Source organism: Cnephaeus nilssonii (genome assembly GCF_951640355.1).
Source record: "Cnephaeus nilssonii genome assembly, chromosome: 5".
Classification (NCBI taxonomy): domain Eukaryota; kingdom Metazoa; phylum Chordata; class Mammalia; order Chiroptera; family Vespertilionidae; genus Cnephaeus; species Cnephaeus nilssonii.
This window is the reverse complement of record NC_137076.1, coordinates 81,421,793-81,438,366: the sequence shown is the minus strand read 5'-3', so window position 1 is coordinate 81,438,366 and position 16,574 is coordinate 81,421,793. Positions and strand designations below refer to the sequence as shown.

The window sequence follows — 16,574 nt, the reverse complement described above, 5'->3', positions numbered from 1 at the left end:
GACATATGTGTGACTGTGTATATAGATAGATAAGAAAAAGAGCTAGAGAGAGTATGCTTTTGAATCAACAGGGTCAAATCTGATCACTAGAAGTAAAGCAAATAATGATAGAATATAATTATAATCATGGAGGCAATGCAAAGTTGAAATAGGGAAATAAATAGAAAGTGTTTGCGAATCATAACCAGTGTACATTGATAGCCACAGACACTGATAGAAAAATATTACTAAAGTTCAATTTACTATAAAGCAAGCCATAATAGCAAAACTGGACCCTTGGATTCAATAGAAAATATACCAAGCTAAAAAAATGACATTCACAAAACCTTTTTGAAAAATGATGGTAGTTTGAATAAAGGTAAAATATACAAAGTCACATGTATTGCTCAAAGTCTGTATGAACTGAATAAGCCCCCCCCCCAACAGTTTTCATAATAGGCTTACCAAAAGAGCCACTTAACAGACTTGTGCAGAGACACTAATAATTGGAAGACAGGAAAAAAAATCTCACCTGATTACTTGTAGGATTACATTTGCCTATACCGGTAACTGAATCTTCAACTATCAAGAGAGGCTCGCTTTTCCCACAGCTCTCCTGGCTGATGAGCGTGTCCGCATAGTTGGGTTGTGGGAAGATCAGGTGACTCTTCCCGGAGTCCGCAGTGAGAGAGACCTCGTGCGAATAGGTCTGCAGGAAAGCCTGCACCCCGTCCACGCCCACAAAGTGGGAAGCAGGCACGCCTGCAAACCTGCCTCCAGAAGCCTGGAGCAAGCGTGATGTGTGCCAGCGCCTCAGCCTGAGGGCCAGCAGCACGATGACAAAGGCGAGAAAGACGCAGGAGACCACGGCCACCGCCATCACCAGGTACAGAGTGAGGCCTGAATCATCAGGGTTGGTGGGAGACTCAAGACTGCCCAAGTCAGCCAACACATCTGGGATACTGTCCGCTATAGCCACAGTGAGTGTTACGGTGGCGGAGAGTGGGGGTTGACCATGGTCTTGGACTGCCACCACCAGACTCTGCTTGAGCGCGTCTCTGTCCAGCAGGGCCCTTGCAATGCGCACCTCGCCCGTGTGCAGCCCCACCGTGAAGAGCCCTGGCTCGCTGGCCTTGAGCAGGCGGTAGGACAGCCAGGCGTTCTGGCCTGAATCTCTGTCCACTGCCACCACCTTGGTCACCAGGTAGCCAGGCTCTGCAGAGCGGGGTGCCAGCTCCACACCAGTGGAGCCATCAGTGGGGAGTGCAGGGTACAGGATCTCTGGTGTGTTGTCATTCTGGTCTAGCACAAATATGCTCAGGGACACGTTGCTGCTGAGTGGAGGATCCCCACTGTCCTGTGCCATCACTTGTAGCTGCAGGTTTCGGAACTGCTCATAATCGAAGGAGCACAGTGCGTACAGGACGCCAGTGTCTGAGTTAATAGAGATGTAGGAGGACACGGGAGCTCCCTGGATGGTGTCCTGGACCAGGGAGTAAGTGACCTGGGCATTTTCTCTGCTGTCCAAATCAAGTGCAGTCACTGAGAAGAAGGAGGCTCCTCTGGGGTTGTTTTCAGGAATGTAGGCAGAATAAGAGGAGTGAGCAAAAGTGGGAGGGTTATCGTTGTCATCTGCTACATTCAATGAAATATGAGTTTTTGTAGATAAGGGTGGACTTCCATGATCTGTAGCTGTCAATGTTATATTGTAGCTCTGGACCTGCTCTCTGTCCAGCGCTCTGTTTGTTATCAACTTGTAATAATTTCCATAAGTCTTTTCTAAATTAAAAGGCAGATTGTTAGGAATGAAACAAGAAACTTGACCATTTTCTCCGGAGTCTTGATCTTGCACATTTAGAAGAGCAATTACTGTACCTGGAGGAGAGTTTTCCAGCACCGAGTCAGTAGAAGACGTGATAGTTATTTCTGGAGCATTATCGTTCACATCCACGACTGTGATCAACATCTTAGCAGTGGTCCAGAGACCTCCACCATCTTGGCCTTGAATTTCCATCTCATAGAACCTATATTTCTCAAAATCCAGAGCCCCCTGTATTGAGACTTCTCCAGTTCGAGAATCCAACTGGAATATTTTAGAAGCTTTGCTTTCCATATTCCGGAATGAATACACCACTTCCCCGTTGACTCCCTCATCTGGATCAGTTGCATTTACCACAAGCACCGGAGATCCAGAGCTGAGGTTCTCGGGAACACTCACTCGATACACTGACTGTGTAAACTTTGGGGTATGGTCATTGACATCAACGACCACCACACGAATGGGGACAGTGCCCTGGCGGATGGGGTCTCCTCCATCTAAGGCTGTGAGGAGGAGGAGGTGGGCAGCCTCTTTCTCCCGGTCCAGGGTCCCCTCCAGCACTAGCTCTGGATTCTTGGCCCCATCAGTTATGCCTCCAACTTGCAAGGAAAAGTAACTATTAGGGTTGAGCTGGTAGCGCTGAAGGGAGTTCATTCCTACATCTGGATCCCTGGCGTTAGGAAGAGGAAATCGCGATCCTGGAGTTGTGTGCTCACTGACTTTTATCTCTACTTCCTCCTCCTGGAAGCTGGGGGCGTTATCATTAATATCCATTATCTCCACTTCCACTCCGTAAATCTTCAGGGTATCTTCCACAAGTATCTCAATATTTAAAAAACAGGAGGACGCCGTCTCACAGAGCTCCTCCCGATCTATCCTACCTGCGGTGATCAAGCTGCCACTTCGCGGATGCAGAGCGAAAAGCCGCGTCCTACCTCTGGAGACGATGCGGACGCGGCGCTCCACCAGCTCCCAGGGCTCCAGCCCCAGGTCCTTGGAAATATTGCCCACGAAGAAGCCTTTGTCTGTCTCCTCTGGCACCGAGTATCGGATCTGCCCGGCCCCAAACTCCCGCAGCGTCCCCAGGAAAATGTACAGTAGCACCAGCCCGCTGCGGTCCAGGCGTAATAGCTGATTCGCCATGGCAGTGGCTGAGCTGATATTCCGAGGTTTCTTGAGCCGGTTTGTCCTGACTCAGCCTATGTATCTCCAAAGTCCCGGGCCGACTGCATCCAAATATATCAGAGAGCGAAGGAAAGTCCGTACTTTAAGTTTCCAGCATCAGGATCTGTGAGTATCCATCTCGCTCCGCTTTGTGTTACAGAGGTAGGGGAGGGAGTGACTCTGTAGCTCGCAGCTTCCCATCCCCTGGTTGGTGAACAGCGGCGCCTAGAGCCCAAACTTATTATTGCAACGAGTAAGAAAACCCAAGGAATGTGCCTGTTCTGTAAGTTAATACACTCACCTTTGGGAGAAGCATTCGTACAGCATATGTAAAGCTTAAATTTCAGACAACAGTTATATGATGTGATATTACGAATTTACCAAGAGCACTTTTGGAAAGATTAATTTAAATTTTTTTTCAATTTTAACAATTTAATTTTAAATTTTAACAATTTTTAATTGTTTAAATTTTAAAAAAAGTTTTCAAATATTACTGGAACTGAACACTTGCAGGTTAGATTTGGCTCCTATTAATTTTTACCAGCTGAAAAGAATAGCATTTGTTGATGTGGAACTAGCACAGTCCTGACAAAATCATCAGATAGGATGCATGTCGATAATTCTTACTAATGGTTCTTTATTGAGGAAAATAAAGATGAAACATTTGAGAAAATTTGTATGGCATTAGGGTTATTTAAAATACCATTATATAAAATATACCTGTATTCCATATCCTTAATTAAAGGCTATTCTATTTCATGAAAATTTCATGAGATTTCTCTATATACTTACCTTAAAATGCATTTGAATATTAGAAGGTTAGCAGCATTGTAAACTTGAGTCTTAACAGTGATACTCATAGGTCTGACCAAGGATTTATTTTAGAAACTCTATCAAGAGGTTGAACATAGGATCTTGAAATAAAAGCACTATATTGGTATATACTGGCATATTGGAATATAAAAAAGCATTATTTTAACTACTTACCTGTTTAAAAGTCTTCTTATTTGCTTCAACACTAGGAGTTAGAATGCCAGCCAATAGCGCTAAAGAGCTATCTTTGTTGAGAATATCTTGTGTGGCTGGACAATGATCGGCAGATGTGAGAAAATTTAATTCCGGGTTAGTTTGATCCCCAGGCACACAAAGATTATAGGCATAAGGCAAAGTTCCCTCACTGTAGTTGGGGGGAATCTCTGGTCCAGACTTAGAGCAGAAAACAGACCCAAAGCAGCCCCCAGTGGCGGGGTTGTAAGAGCTTCGCAGGCGCAGAGCAATGGCTAGAATCACCGCCATGAGGAAAAGCACCGAGATCAAGGCCAAAGCTACCACCAGATAAAACTGCAGCTCAGCCTGCGGGTCAGAGGGCGTGGGGTGGTCGCTGAGGTCTGGCAGCGCTTCTTGCAGGCTGTCAGCAAAAACCAGCAGCAGCGTGGCGGTGGCTGAGAGGGGTGGCTGTCCCCCATCACGTACAGCGACCAGCAGCCGCTGGCGGGCCGCGTCCCTGTCGCCCAAAGCTCTGGCTGTGCGCACCTCGCCCGTGCGCAGCCCCAGGCTGAAGAGTCCGGGCTCGCTGGCCTGCAGCACGTGGTAGGACAGCCAGGCATTGTGTCCCGAGTCCGCGTCCACCGCCACCACCTTGGTGACCAGGTAGCCCGGCTGTGCGGCGCGCGGCACCGTGTCGAAGAGCGCCGAGCCATCGGGCCCCAGCGCCGGGTACAGCACCCTGGGCGCGTTGTCGTTGCGGTCGCCCACCAGCACGCGCAGGCTCACGTTGGCGCTGAGCGAGGGCGAGCCCTGGTCGCGCGCCTGCAGCGTCAGCTCAAAGGCGCGCAGCTGCTCGTGGTCGAAGGCGCGCTGCGCGAACACCACCCCGCTGTGCGCGCTCATGGACACGTAGGACGACAGCGCCCGTGGCTCCAGGTCGCTGGCCACAATGGAGTAGGAGACCTGGCCATTGGGTCCCAGGTCGGGGTCGGAGGCGCTGACCTGCGCTATGGAGGCCCCGGGCGGGTTGTTTTCTGGCACGTGGACCAGGTAGGCGGACTGCTGGAAAACCGGGGCGTTGTCGTTGACGTCGGTGAGGTGCAGGGTGATGGTGGTGCTGGAGGAGAGGGGCGGCTTGCCCCTGTCGGTGGCTGTGATGGTGACATTGTACTCCGGGGTTAGTTCTCGGTCCAGGGCCCCATCTGTCACCAGCTTGTAGTAATTATTAGAAGAAGAATGAATCTTGAATGGAACGTTTCTACTTAAATTACATGTGACTTTTCCATTTTCACCGGAATCCCAGTCCCTTGTTTTGAAGAGGGCCACAACCATTCCTTGACGGGAATCTTCCAAAATCTGATCAGAGAGAGACGTGATGATTATTTCCGGGCTGTTGTCATTTTCATCTAAAACTTCTATAATTACTTTGCACTGTGTAGAGAGAGATCCTCGGTCCTTTGCTTCTACATCCATTACATATCTTTCTACTTCTTCAAAATCCAAGGGCTGGTGAGTTATAATGTTTCCTGTTGCAGAATCCAGAGAGAACACATCCTGGGCTTTATCAGCCACACCAAGGAAGGAGTAGGTGACCTCTGCGTTGGAGCCTTCGTCTTGGTCACTGGCGCTCACCTTCAGCACAGAGGTGCCTGGGGGCACATCTTCCGGAATGCTGACCCTGTACACACTTTGGCTGAACACAGGGGGGTTATCATTGGCATCCACTACCAGGATTCGGATCTGAGCAGTGCCACTTTGGGGCGGATTCCCACCATCTAAGGCTGTTAGTACCAAGTGGTGTGAGCTCTGCATTTCTCGGTCCAGGGTCTTCTTCAATATTAATTCTGGATATTTGCCACCATCGGGATTGTCTTTCACCACCAATGAGAAATATTCATTAGGACTTAGTTGGTATTTGCTCAGTGAATTCATATTAATGTCAGGATCTTTTGCAGAGTCAAGAATTGTTCCCATTCCTGGGCCGACAGATTCACTGATTTCTAAGTTTATTTCATCTTTATGGAAGTGAGGGGCATGGTCATTAATATCCTCAACAACTACAATGATATGAAAAATGTTTAAGGGATTTTCCACCACGGCTTCCAACTGCAACTCACATCTTCTTCTCTCTTTGCAAATCTGCTCGCGGTCTATTCGGTCCTTCACTAGTAAGTCCCCACTCTGCCTGTCTATACTGAAAAGCAGCTTCTCCGCGCTCACTCGCAGCTTCCTAGAGGACACATCCAAGACACTGAGCTCTAGATCTTTGGCGAGATTCCCCACCACCGAGCCCTTGGGCAGCTCCTCAGGAATCGAGTAGCGGATCGGCTCACAGAGTGCGCGGTAGAACAAAGGCAGCAGGAAGGGAAACAGTACCTGCGGCCGGCCAGCTCCGCGTCTCTGTGCGCAGCTCCCTCCCATCGTGCGCTCTAGTTCTCACTGGGTCCCAGTCTTTCCAGTTGGAGAAAGTGCACACTATCACGCTGGAAAACCAGTCAGCCCTGGACAGGCGGAGTCCCCAGTCTTGGGGCTGGGAATCCGCTTGTGCTGGGAGAGTCTGCACAACCCGGAGCCCCAGTGTATAAGCGGGTTTCCTTCTGTGTTGGTGGCTGCATAGGAAATCCTAAGCTAGAGGCTGAGGATTCCCGGGCGTCGGCGCTTGCCCTGCACTGGCCGACAGCGGCGCCCAGAGGCCTCGTGTGGAACCGCAGCCTAAGTTTTCTCCATTTCAGGAAATCATTTTCTTTGAATGTTAAGAGCTAAAATATTTGACTGTTTTTCCTCAGTGATTCCGTTTTCATTATGAAACATGCTTTTCCCATAGTCAAACTATATATTTTTATATTTTAAAAATTTACATAAATGTGAAAAGATAAAAGTATTTCAAAAGTCAACGAGGCACAAAAGATTGTAAAGTGAAAAGTAGGTTTCTATCTCATGCTCTACTGCTATCCAGTTCTTCCATCCAGAGGCAATCATTGTTTTTCCTTTTAAGAGTAATTATTTACAAAGGAAAATACTGAAGATAAGCAGAAAAACCACATTTTTTTGTCTTCGATCCTAGTTTATATTTGGCTAGAAAGTATTAATCCCCCCCCCATATTTAGTAACTAGTATGCAACCATTGCCATATTGATTACAATAATATAAAGTGTCTGTGTTGCTTTTAAGTAATTATATTTAAAACATTTGCTTACAATAGTTACCATGTCAAAGTAGCTATTTTAAAAAACAGTATTTTTCAAGATAAAAGAATTATTTGAGATGGCTGCATAATAATTTTGACTCTCATGGACAGAAATTTTAAGTGACAGTTTCAATGATTTAAAAGTTAATAACTATGACCCAAAGGGTGTGTTTTCCTTCCACACACCTATCATTGAACAAATGTTGAATGATATGAAAAAAGTAATGTTCTCATAAGTATGTTGACACACATTAGAACACTCTTTGCCTTTATGCTAACATATTAATTTAGAAGAATATTAGTAATAAAAGTAAGAGATCAAACCAATACACCACTATCTTCAATAACCCAAATAGGCTCATCAGTAACTCCACTGATAATTTGCTTAGAATAATTTTGTGTACTTCTCTGCTTATATTTGGATCAGGTATCCTACAGAAATAACATTTTTTTCTTGACTTTAAATTTATTTTGACTCAATTTCAGAGTTTCAGGTGGATATGTCTTCCACTACATTAAGGAGCTACTGAAATACCCTTGGCACACAACCCTTGATTCTGTTCTTGGGAACATGTACAAACCCATCTGTCTCCCCAATCTACATATTTTTCAGCCTCAGAGATTGGAGAATTTAACCAAAAAAGGGGAAAAAACCCACAGAGAGAGAACTTAAAATTTGCATTATTTAACCTTCTATATGTTTTCTAGAAACCTGATTGAGCAAGGAAAGTCAAATTAAAATGCTATGTCTTCCACACTACAGTATGAAATTAGAATCACAGGCAAAAAAAAAGGTATTGCAGTGTTACCAGATATGATTGCACTTGGAAAAATTTAAGCACACATTGTTATGACTTCTTATAAAATACTGATGAAACATCTAAATCTCTAGGAAGTACATTGAATTGTGATTGTCGTTACAAGGTATAGTTTAAAGAATATAACCACAAAGGTGTACTTCTGCCCTTCTCCTGGGGAAGGACAACACTGAGTGGCCTTGTGTTGGAGTTAGGTTTCCAGTGATGTCAATGCATTTGCTTCTGACATTTACCTATGTTTACCAGACTTGCCTTCAAAATCAGAGCTAGGATTTCAGCATCTGACCAAAGGACAGGACACAAAACTATAAAAGATAAGGCTCTGCAAAACTAATCGGAACTATCTTACGACAATAGATCTTCATTGCCATGACATAAATGTTTACCAGAACGTAAAGCCATCGTCTTAATAACGGACAAGTTCTACTCTGAAATATTTTAGCAAGAAGCAAATTGAAACAGGGAAAATATGAAAGAATAAAGATTAAAAATTCCCATCAACATGCTGCAAACCTAAAAACAAAACCAATCATAATTTTTTTAAATGAAAGGAATGGATTAAAAATAGAACTCACTGGAACCAAAGGGGTATCTTCTATAGGAAACTTCGAATCATCTAACAAAGACAAAGGATCCTTTTTCTCGCAGCTCTCCTGGCTGATGAGTGTGTCTGCATAGTTGGGCTGGGGAAAGATCAGATGACTCTTCCTAGAGTCAGCAGTGAGGGAGACCTCATGGGAATAGGTCTGCAGGAAAGCTCGCACCCCATCCATGCCCACAAATTGCGAGGCTGGCACGCCCTCCAACCCGCCTCCTGAAGCCTGGAGTAGACGAGATGTGTGCCAGCGGCGTAGTCTGAGTGCCAGCAACATGATGACAAAGGCAAGGAAGACACAGGAGACAGCAGCCACTGCCACCACCAGGTACAGCGTGAGGCTGGAGTGGTCAGGGTTGTTGGAAGGCTCAAAACTTTCCAAGTCGGCCAGGACATCTGGGATGCTGTCAGCCACCGCCACAGTAAGTGTGACAGTTGCGGAGAGAGGGGGCTGGCCATGGTCCTGAACTGCCACCACTAGGCTCTGCTTGAGGGCGTCTCTATCCAGCAGGGCCCGCGCAGTGCGCACCTCTCCTGTGTGCAGTCCCACCGTGAAGAGTCCTGGCTCGCTGGCCTTGAGCAGGCGGTAGGACAGCCAGGCATTCTGGCCTGAGTCTCTGTCCACTGCCACCACCTTAGTCACCAGATAACCAGGCTCTGCAGAGCGGGGTGCCAATTCCACACCAGTGGAACCATCAGTGGGAAGAGATGGGTACAGGATCTCTGGAGCATTGTCATTCTGGTCCAGCACAAATAGGCTTAGTGACACATTGCTGCTGAGTGGTGGGCTACCACTATCTGTGGCAGTTACCTGCATCTGTAGGTCACGAAACTGCTCATAGTCGAAGGAGCGAAGTGCATACAGGACTCCTGTGTCAGAGTTGATGGAGATATAGGAAGATAGAGGTGCCCCCTGGATAGTGTCTTCAGTTAGAGAGTAAATAATCTGAGCATTCTCTTTGCTGTCGGGGTCTAGTGCAGTCACTGAAAAGATGGAGGCACCTCTTGGGTTGTTCTCTGGGATATAGGTAACGTAGGATATGTGAGAGAAGGTGGGTGGATTGTCATTGATGTCTGCCACTTGCAGGGTGAAGTGAGTTTCCATCGACAGGGGTGGACTTCCCCCATCTGTGGCTGTTACAGTAATATTGTAAGAGGATACCTGCTCCCTGTCAAGAGCTCCATGTGTCACCAATCTATAGTAACTGTCAATGGACTTTTCTAACTTAAACGGTAGATTTCCTGCTATGGAACAGGTGACCTGTCCATTCTGCCCAGAGTCTAGATCGTGCACGTTTAACAGAGCTATAACAGTCCCCAGAGGTGAATCTTCCTTCAGGGGACTAAACAGAGATGTGATAGTCACCTCTGGACTGTTGTCATTTACATCTTCTACTGTAATCAACACTTTTGCAGTTGCAAGATATGCTCCTCCATCTTCTGCTTGTATTTCTATTTCATAGAAGCCTGTTTCTTCATAATCTAGATTTTCTGATATTTTTATTTCTCCAGTATTTTTGTTTAGTTGGAATTTCAGTAATTGTGTATCGGGTAATTTTCGGAATGAATATGTCACTTCTCCATTGGCTCCTTCATCCCTGTCGGTAGCAGTGACTGTCAGCAGCTGTGTGCCCACAGGCAAGTTCTCGGGGACACTCACTCGGTATTCAGGCAAAGTGAAGACAGGTGCGTTGTCATTTGCATCGAAGACAGTGACACTGATGAGGACAGTGCCAGATCGGAGAGGGTCACCCCCATCGGAGGCAGTGAGGACCAGATGGTGCTGTGCCTCTTCCTCCCGATCCAGGGCGCGCTCCAGCACCAGCTCCGGGTACTTGACACCATTGGCACGGCTCTGAACTGCCAGAGAGAAGTGCCTACTAGGGCTGAGCTGGTAGCTCTGTAGGGAGTTCACGCCCACATCCGGATCAACAGCTTCCGGGAGAGGAAAACGCATCCCTGGAGCGACATTTTCATTGATTTTTACGTCTAGATTGTCCGCTTGGAATTTGGGGGCATTATCGTTGATATCAGTTACTTCTATTTCAATCCCGAAAAGTCTCACCCTATCTTCCACAAGAATGTTAAAACTCACCAGACACGGCGCGCTCTGAGCGCAGAGCTCCTCCCGGTCTAGCCTGCCCGCCGTGACCAAGCTGCCGCTCCGCGGATTCAGAGCAAAAAGCTGCGTCCTACCTCTGGAGACGATGCGGACTCCGCGCTCCGCCAGCTCCCGGGGCTCCAGTCCCAGATCCTTGGAGATGTTGCCCACGAAGGAGCCTCTGTCCAGCTCCTCAGGCACCGAGTAGCGGATCTGCCGGGCATCAGACTCCCACGGCGCACCGAGGAAAAGGAAGAGCAGAGCCAGCGCGCTGCGGCCGGAGCTATTCCTTTGAGCGGCCATTGTTGTTTGGTCACGGAATTCTGGCAATGTCCTCACTGGACACGCTGCGTGTTTTGACCGGTCCTTTTCTCTTTCTCTGGCTGCAAGGAGTCTCTGTAGGCTGAGCACCTTACATTCTAGGGTGAGTGTCGCTGCAGCCCCGGAGCCGGTTTGTAGGAACTGTGGAGCTTTTGTGTAGTTGGAGCCCTGAGAATCCGGATGGAGCGCTGGCTGCGATTCTTTCCTAGTAGGTGAACAGCGGCGCCCAGAGTCCTCAGAAGTTACTGCACCCACTATGTATACCATGGAAAACAAACGCTACTCTTTGTTGGAGATTTTATTTTATTTTACATTACTTCTTTGATTTCTCGGCTGATAGCATTAAATAAACTATCAGTAGGTTTCTTTACTGGATAGAATCAATTGGAATGAAAGTACTATAAAATGCTAAATGAAAATTGTTCGTTAAATATGTATCTCAACACTTATTTTCTCAACAGAAATATATCCAGAGGTAAGTAATGCTTGTTTTATTTCCTATGAGCTTCTAAATATATTCAGAAGTTTTACAATTTTATTTTAAATTTAGATATAAATGATCCAATTATGTTTAGACATTCATATAGAAACTCTGAGATATGCCCCTAACAATTTACTTAAAATATTTTTATTTTAGATTTAATGAACTAATTAAGCTTGTTTAGTGTTAAGATTGTACAAAAGGTTTTCAAAATATTGTTTTCTAAAGTAGTTTTATTGAGCCTCAATTAATCTTTCTAATGTATCTTATTTGGGGTATATATTTTAGAAGTTGGTTTGACCTATTTAAATAAATTGAGAAGGTAATCAAAAACTAGAGGAATATGCCTCGTGTGTTGTAATTGTAATTGGAATTGGAAGAGATATATGTACAGGAGTTTCAAGTGCTACAATTTTCAAAAACAAACTTAGAAATAGTGATGTATGTTTTTAAAAAATAAGTGCTTATGTCAAATGGCCTGTTTTCATCAGGGCACTGATGCCAATTTAAATATTCTCTCCTTTTCACATTTTGTATGGGAGCCCAAAGTAAAGTGCTACACATACCTCCAACTGTATGTGTCCATCAATCCAGCAGCAGTTCTCCCCTCAAAGGTGCAGGGCTTAGAGGCTCACTTCTTTCATACAGAGAACACGTGTTCGAAGTGTTTTTGTCACTATGTCCCACATATGTAACTCTTCATAGGTTTTATCTTTAGTCTTCAAAGATTTGTATACCAGACAATCCAAGACAGAGACTGAACACAAAAGGCAAGAACATTTCATTTGCTTTCTTGGAAATTCTTGATCTTGCAATGGAGAGGAAAGAACATTGGAAGAGTACAACTTGAGCTCCAAGAAAAGACAAGTAAATATAAGAAGAAAGCCAGAAGGACCAAAGTTGAAGAAAACAATTCAGCCAGAGTAGTTCGTGTTAAGTTTTGGGGACCATAGAAACTGTGGCAATGGAAACAAAATTTTGACACCTCTCCCAAGAAAAATACATCATACATCTATAACTTCGCATATAATCTCAGGAATTCATGGATCTGCTCACTCTACCTCTCAAATGCTTACAGTTTTATAAATTATTAAAATAGTGAAAAAAGAAATCTAAAAACATCTATAAGATTGTATGCAATACATGTTCTTTTGGAAGGAGCACATGCTTTGATATATAACTAGTGCCTGAATATTATTAAACTTTAAAAACATGTAAGTAGGACATAGAAATCTTATCTTAAATCTTAGCAGATTTGGATAGGTTATTATGTATTTATTTGGTAAGAAGCTAAGACCACTGCCTCTGTTGTGCTAATCTCAGCTTGAAAAGATATCTCTAATTGAGTAACATTCTTTTTAAATTATAGAGCAACTTCTGAACCAAGTAAAATATCTTGAAAATATAATCAGCTAAAGTGAACACTGAGAAGAAAAGATGGTGATTACTTATGGATTTTATAAAAAATATTCTAGATATAAAAATGAAGTAGTACACCTGAAATATGAGAAACTAGTAGAATATTACTGAAGACACAAAAACGAAACTCACCGGTGTTAGGGTCTCAGGATGCGAAGTCAAATCATTCCCACTCTGAAGTGAAATTAAGGCCCCAGAAGAATCACCGCAAACTATGTCTTGAGTGGAATGCAAGGGCTCACTGCATTTTAAGAAATTAAACTCTGTCTTTCCAGCTTGGGCAACGCACAGATTGTAGGAATAGGGCAATGTTCCCTCACTGTAGTTGGGGGGAACCCCAAGTCCAGACTTGGAGCAGAGACCAGGTTGAAAGCAGTCCCAAACGGAGGGACTAGAGGAGCGACAAAGGTGCAGGGCAATCGCCAGAATGATGGAGAGGAGGAAGAGCACTGAGATCAAGGCCAATGCCACTACCAGATAGAACTGCAGCTCAGCCTGGGGGTCAGAGGGCTGAGGACTTTCGCTGAGGTCTGGCAGCGCCTCTTGCAGGCTGTCAGCAAAGACCAGCAGCAGCGTGGCGGTGGCTGACAGGGGTGGCTGTCCCCCGTCCCGCACGGCCACCAGGAGGCGCTGGCGAGCCGCGTCCCTGTCGCCCAAAGCCCTCGCTGTGCGCACCTCGCCCGTGCGCAGCCCCAGGCTGAAGAGTCCGGGCTCGCTGGCCTGCAGCACGTGGTAGGACAGCCAGGCATTGTGTCCCGAGTCCGCGTCCACCGCCACCACCTTGGTGACCAGGTAGCCCGGCTGTGCGGCGCGCGGCACCGTGTCGAAGAGCGCCGAGCCGTCGGGCCCCAGCGCCGGGTACAGCACCCTGGGCGCGTTGTCGTTGCGGTCGCCCACCAGCACGCGCAGGCTCACGTTGGCGCTGAGCGCGGGCGAGCCCTGGTCGAGCGCCTGCAGCGTCAGCTCAAAGGCGCGCAGCTGCTCGTGGTCGAAGGCGCGCTGCGCGAACACCACCCCGCTGTGCGCGCTCACGGACACGTAGGACGACAGCACCCGTGGCTCCAGGTCGCTGGCCAAGATGGAGTAGGAGACCTGGCCATTGGGTCCCAGGTCGGGGTCGGAGGCGCTGACCTGCGCTATGGAGGCCCCTGGCGGGTTGTTTTCTGGCACGTGGACCAGGTAGGCTGACTGCTGGAAAACCGGGGCGTTGTCGTTGACATCGGTGAGGTGCAGGGTGATGGTGGTGCTGGAGGAGAGGGGCGGCTTGCCCCTGTCGGTGGCTGTGATGGTGACGTTGTACTCTGGAGTCCGTTCTCGGTCTAGGGCCCCATCTGTCACCAGCTTGTAGTAATTATTAGAAGAGGAGTAAATCTTGAAAGGAACGTCTCTTTCTATATTACACATGACTTCGCCATTTCCTCCGAAATCCCTGTCCCGTGTTTTGAAGAGGGCCACGACCATTCCTGGTTGGGAATCCTCCAAAATCTCATCCGAGAGAGAAGTGATGATTATTTCTGGGCTGTTGTCATTTTCATCTAGGATTTCTATTATTACTTTACATTGGGTGGAGAGACCACCTCCATCCTTTGCTTCCACTTCCATAGTATATCTTTCCATATCCTCAAAATCCAATGACTGGTTATTCTTAATCATGCCTGTTTTCTCGTCCAATGAGAACATGTGCCTCGTACTCTGAGCAGTGCTCCTGAAGTAGTAGCTTATTTCGGCATTGGCCCCCTCGTCCTGATCAGTGGCTGTCACCTGCAACACGGAGGACCCAGGGGGCAGATTTTCACTTACACTGACTCTGTATTCATCTTTGCTAAACACCGGGGGGTTATCATTGGTGTCTTTGACAAAAATTTCTATTCTAACGGTGGCACTTCGTGGCGGGTCCCCTCCGTCCAAGGCTGTCAGTATCAAGCGATGAGACCGCTGCACCTCCCGGTCTAGGGGTTTCTCCAAAGATAACTCAGGGTATTTGCCACCATCGGAATTAACTCTAACCATTAACTTGAAGTAAGAGTTAGGATTTATATGATAATCTTTAATTGAGTTCATGTTTATATCGGGATCAGTGGCAGGGTCAAGGGATATTCGTGCACCTGCGGATACAGATTCAACAATTTCTAAATGTATGTCCTTTTTATCGAATTGAGGGGCATGGTCATTAATATCCTCAACAACCACAATGATATGAAAAATGTTTAAGGGATTTTCCACCACGGCTTCCAACTGCAACTCACATCTTCTTCTCTCTTTGCAAATCTGCTCGCGGTCTATTCGGTCCTTCACCAGTAAGTCCCCGCTCTCCCTGTCTATACTGAAAAGCAGCTTCTCCGCGCTCACCCGCAGCTTCCGAGCTGACACTTCCAGGACACTGAGCCCTAGGTCCTTGGCGAGATTCCCCACCACCGAGCCTTTGGCCAGCTCCTCAGGAATCGAGTAGCGGATCGGCTCGCAGAACGCGCGGTAGAACAAAAGCAGCAGAAAGGGAAACAGTACCTGCGGCCGGCCGGCCCCGCCTCTGTGCGCGCAGCTCCCTCCCATCGCGCGCTCTAGTTCTCGCTGGGTCCCAGTCTCTCTGGAAAGCCAAGAAACGCAAGCCACGGAGTCACTGGAAGAGCATCCGTTCTAGGACAGATAGCTGGGAATCCGTTGGTGCAGAAGAGAGTCTGCGCGGCTAGGAGCCCCACTGTGGTAGCGGGTTTCCTTCTTTCCGTGTTGGTGGCTGCGCAGGAAATCCCAGGCTAGAGGCTGAAGAATGCCGGCAGTCAGCGCTCGCCCTGCACTGGCCGACAGCGGCGCCCAGAGGCTCCGTGTGGAACTGCAGTCTGGCATTTTAGTCTTGAATCCAATTTATCTCCAGAAGATGTATCTCTCTTCAAAAGTGCAGTTATATAATAGCCCCCAATTTTTGTTTACATCGAATGCCTATATACTTAGTGTTTTCACGAAATTTATTATGGAATACTTCAAATTTATACTAAAGTAGAGAGCATTATTATTGAATCTTCATATACCCATCACCCAAATGCAACAATGATCAACAAAAGCCATCTTTGTTTAATATATATTTCCTTCTCTCATTATTTTGAAGCAAATCCAAGATATTTTAATTAACTTCTTTTAAGATGAGACATTGAGGTGATAATACTTTTATCTTTTTAAAAAGATTTTTATCTTTAATCATATTCTGTTACCTGTGCAAAAGTCCTACCTAGTTTAAGAAAACTATAATTTAACATTTTCCACACTCTGCCCAGTCATTCCTCCATTGGTACTTGTGTTCTTCTTTAAAGGCAGTAACATTTTTTCCCTAAAGAATAGTAGTTACCTACCATGACACAGAAAACTTCATCAATAGCCGTTTTTCAAATTAATACATATTTTAATATTGTTAAATACTAAGTAATAAAGAATAATCCCCAGGCCAGAAGCTTTAATCAAAAGATTTCCTTACTGCATGGTTAAAAATATGACTACAGATGATGGTTTACTTTTTTCCTACTACCTTAGGAATAGATAATATTTGACATAATTATAATGTCTGCATGCCATAATAGATTTCCAGACATATGAGCCTTTGTATCCAGCATGTTTAGAATAGCATTTTGAGTCCACTGCAAAGCTTATTTTCAAAGCCTCCTAGAGTGTCATTTATTATTTGAACTGACAGTACGTGTAAAATCAAATTAAACAA

At 46.0% G+C, this 16,574-nt stretch overlaps 1 protein-coding gene across 19 annotated transcripts in view; it reads right to left on the bottom strand.

Annotated features, from left to right (window-relative positions):
- LOC307099905 (protocadherin gamma-C4) overlaps window positions 1–16,574 on the bottom strand; it is a gene marked incomplete at its 5' end in the record, with an annotated part of 162,285 nt that overhangs the window by 70,664 nt on the left and 75,047 nt on the right. The window contains 2 exons of one of the 19 annotated variants that reach the window (XM_079771987.1): window positions 2,930–3,187; window positions 3,950–8,418. The exons of 13 other annotated variants lie outside the window; for them this stretch is intronic. In XM_079771987.1, the coding sequence (XP_079628113.1) occupies window positions 3,080–3,187; window positions 3,950–6,370 (2,529 nt within the window). In that variant the 3' untranslated portion in view covers window positions 2,930–3,079. 5 more of the 19 variants (XM_079771977.1, XM_079771995.1, XM_079771975.1 and 2 more) reach the window with 5 other exon arrangements.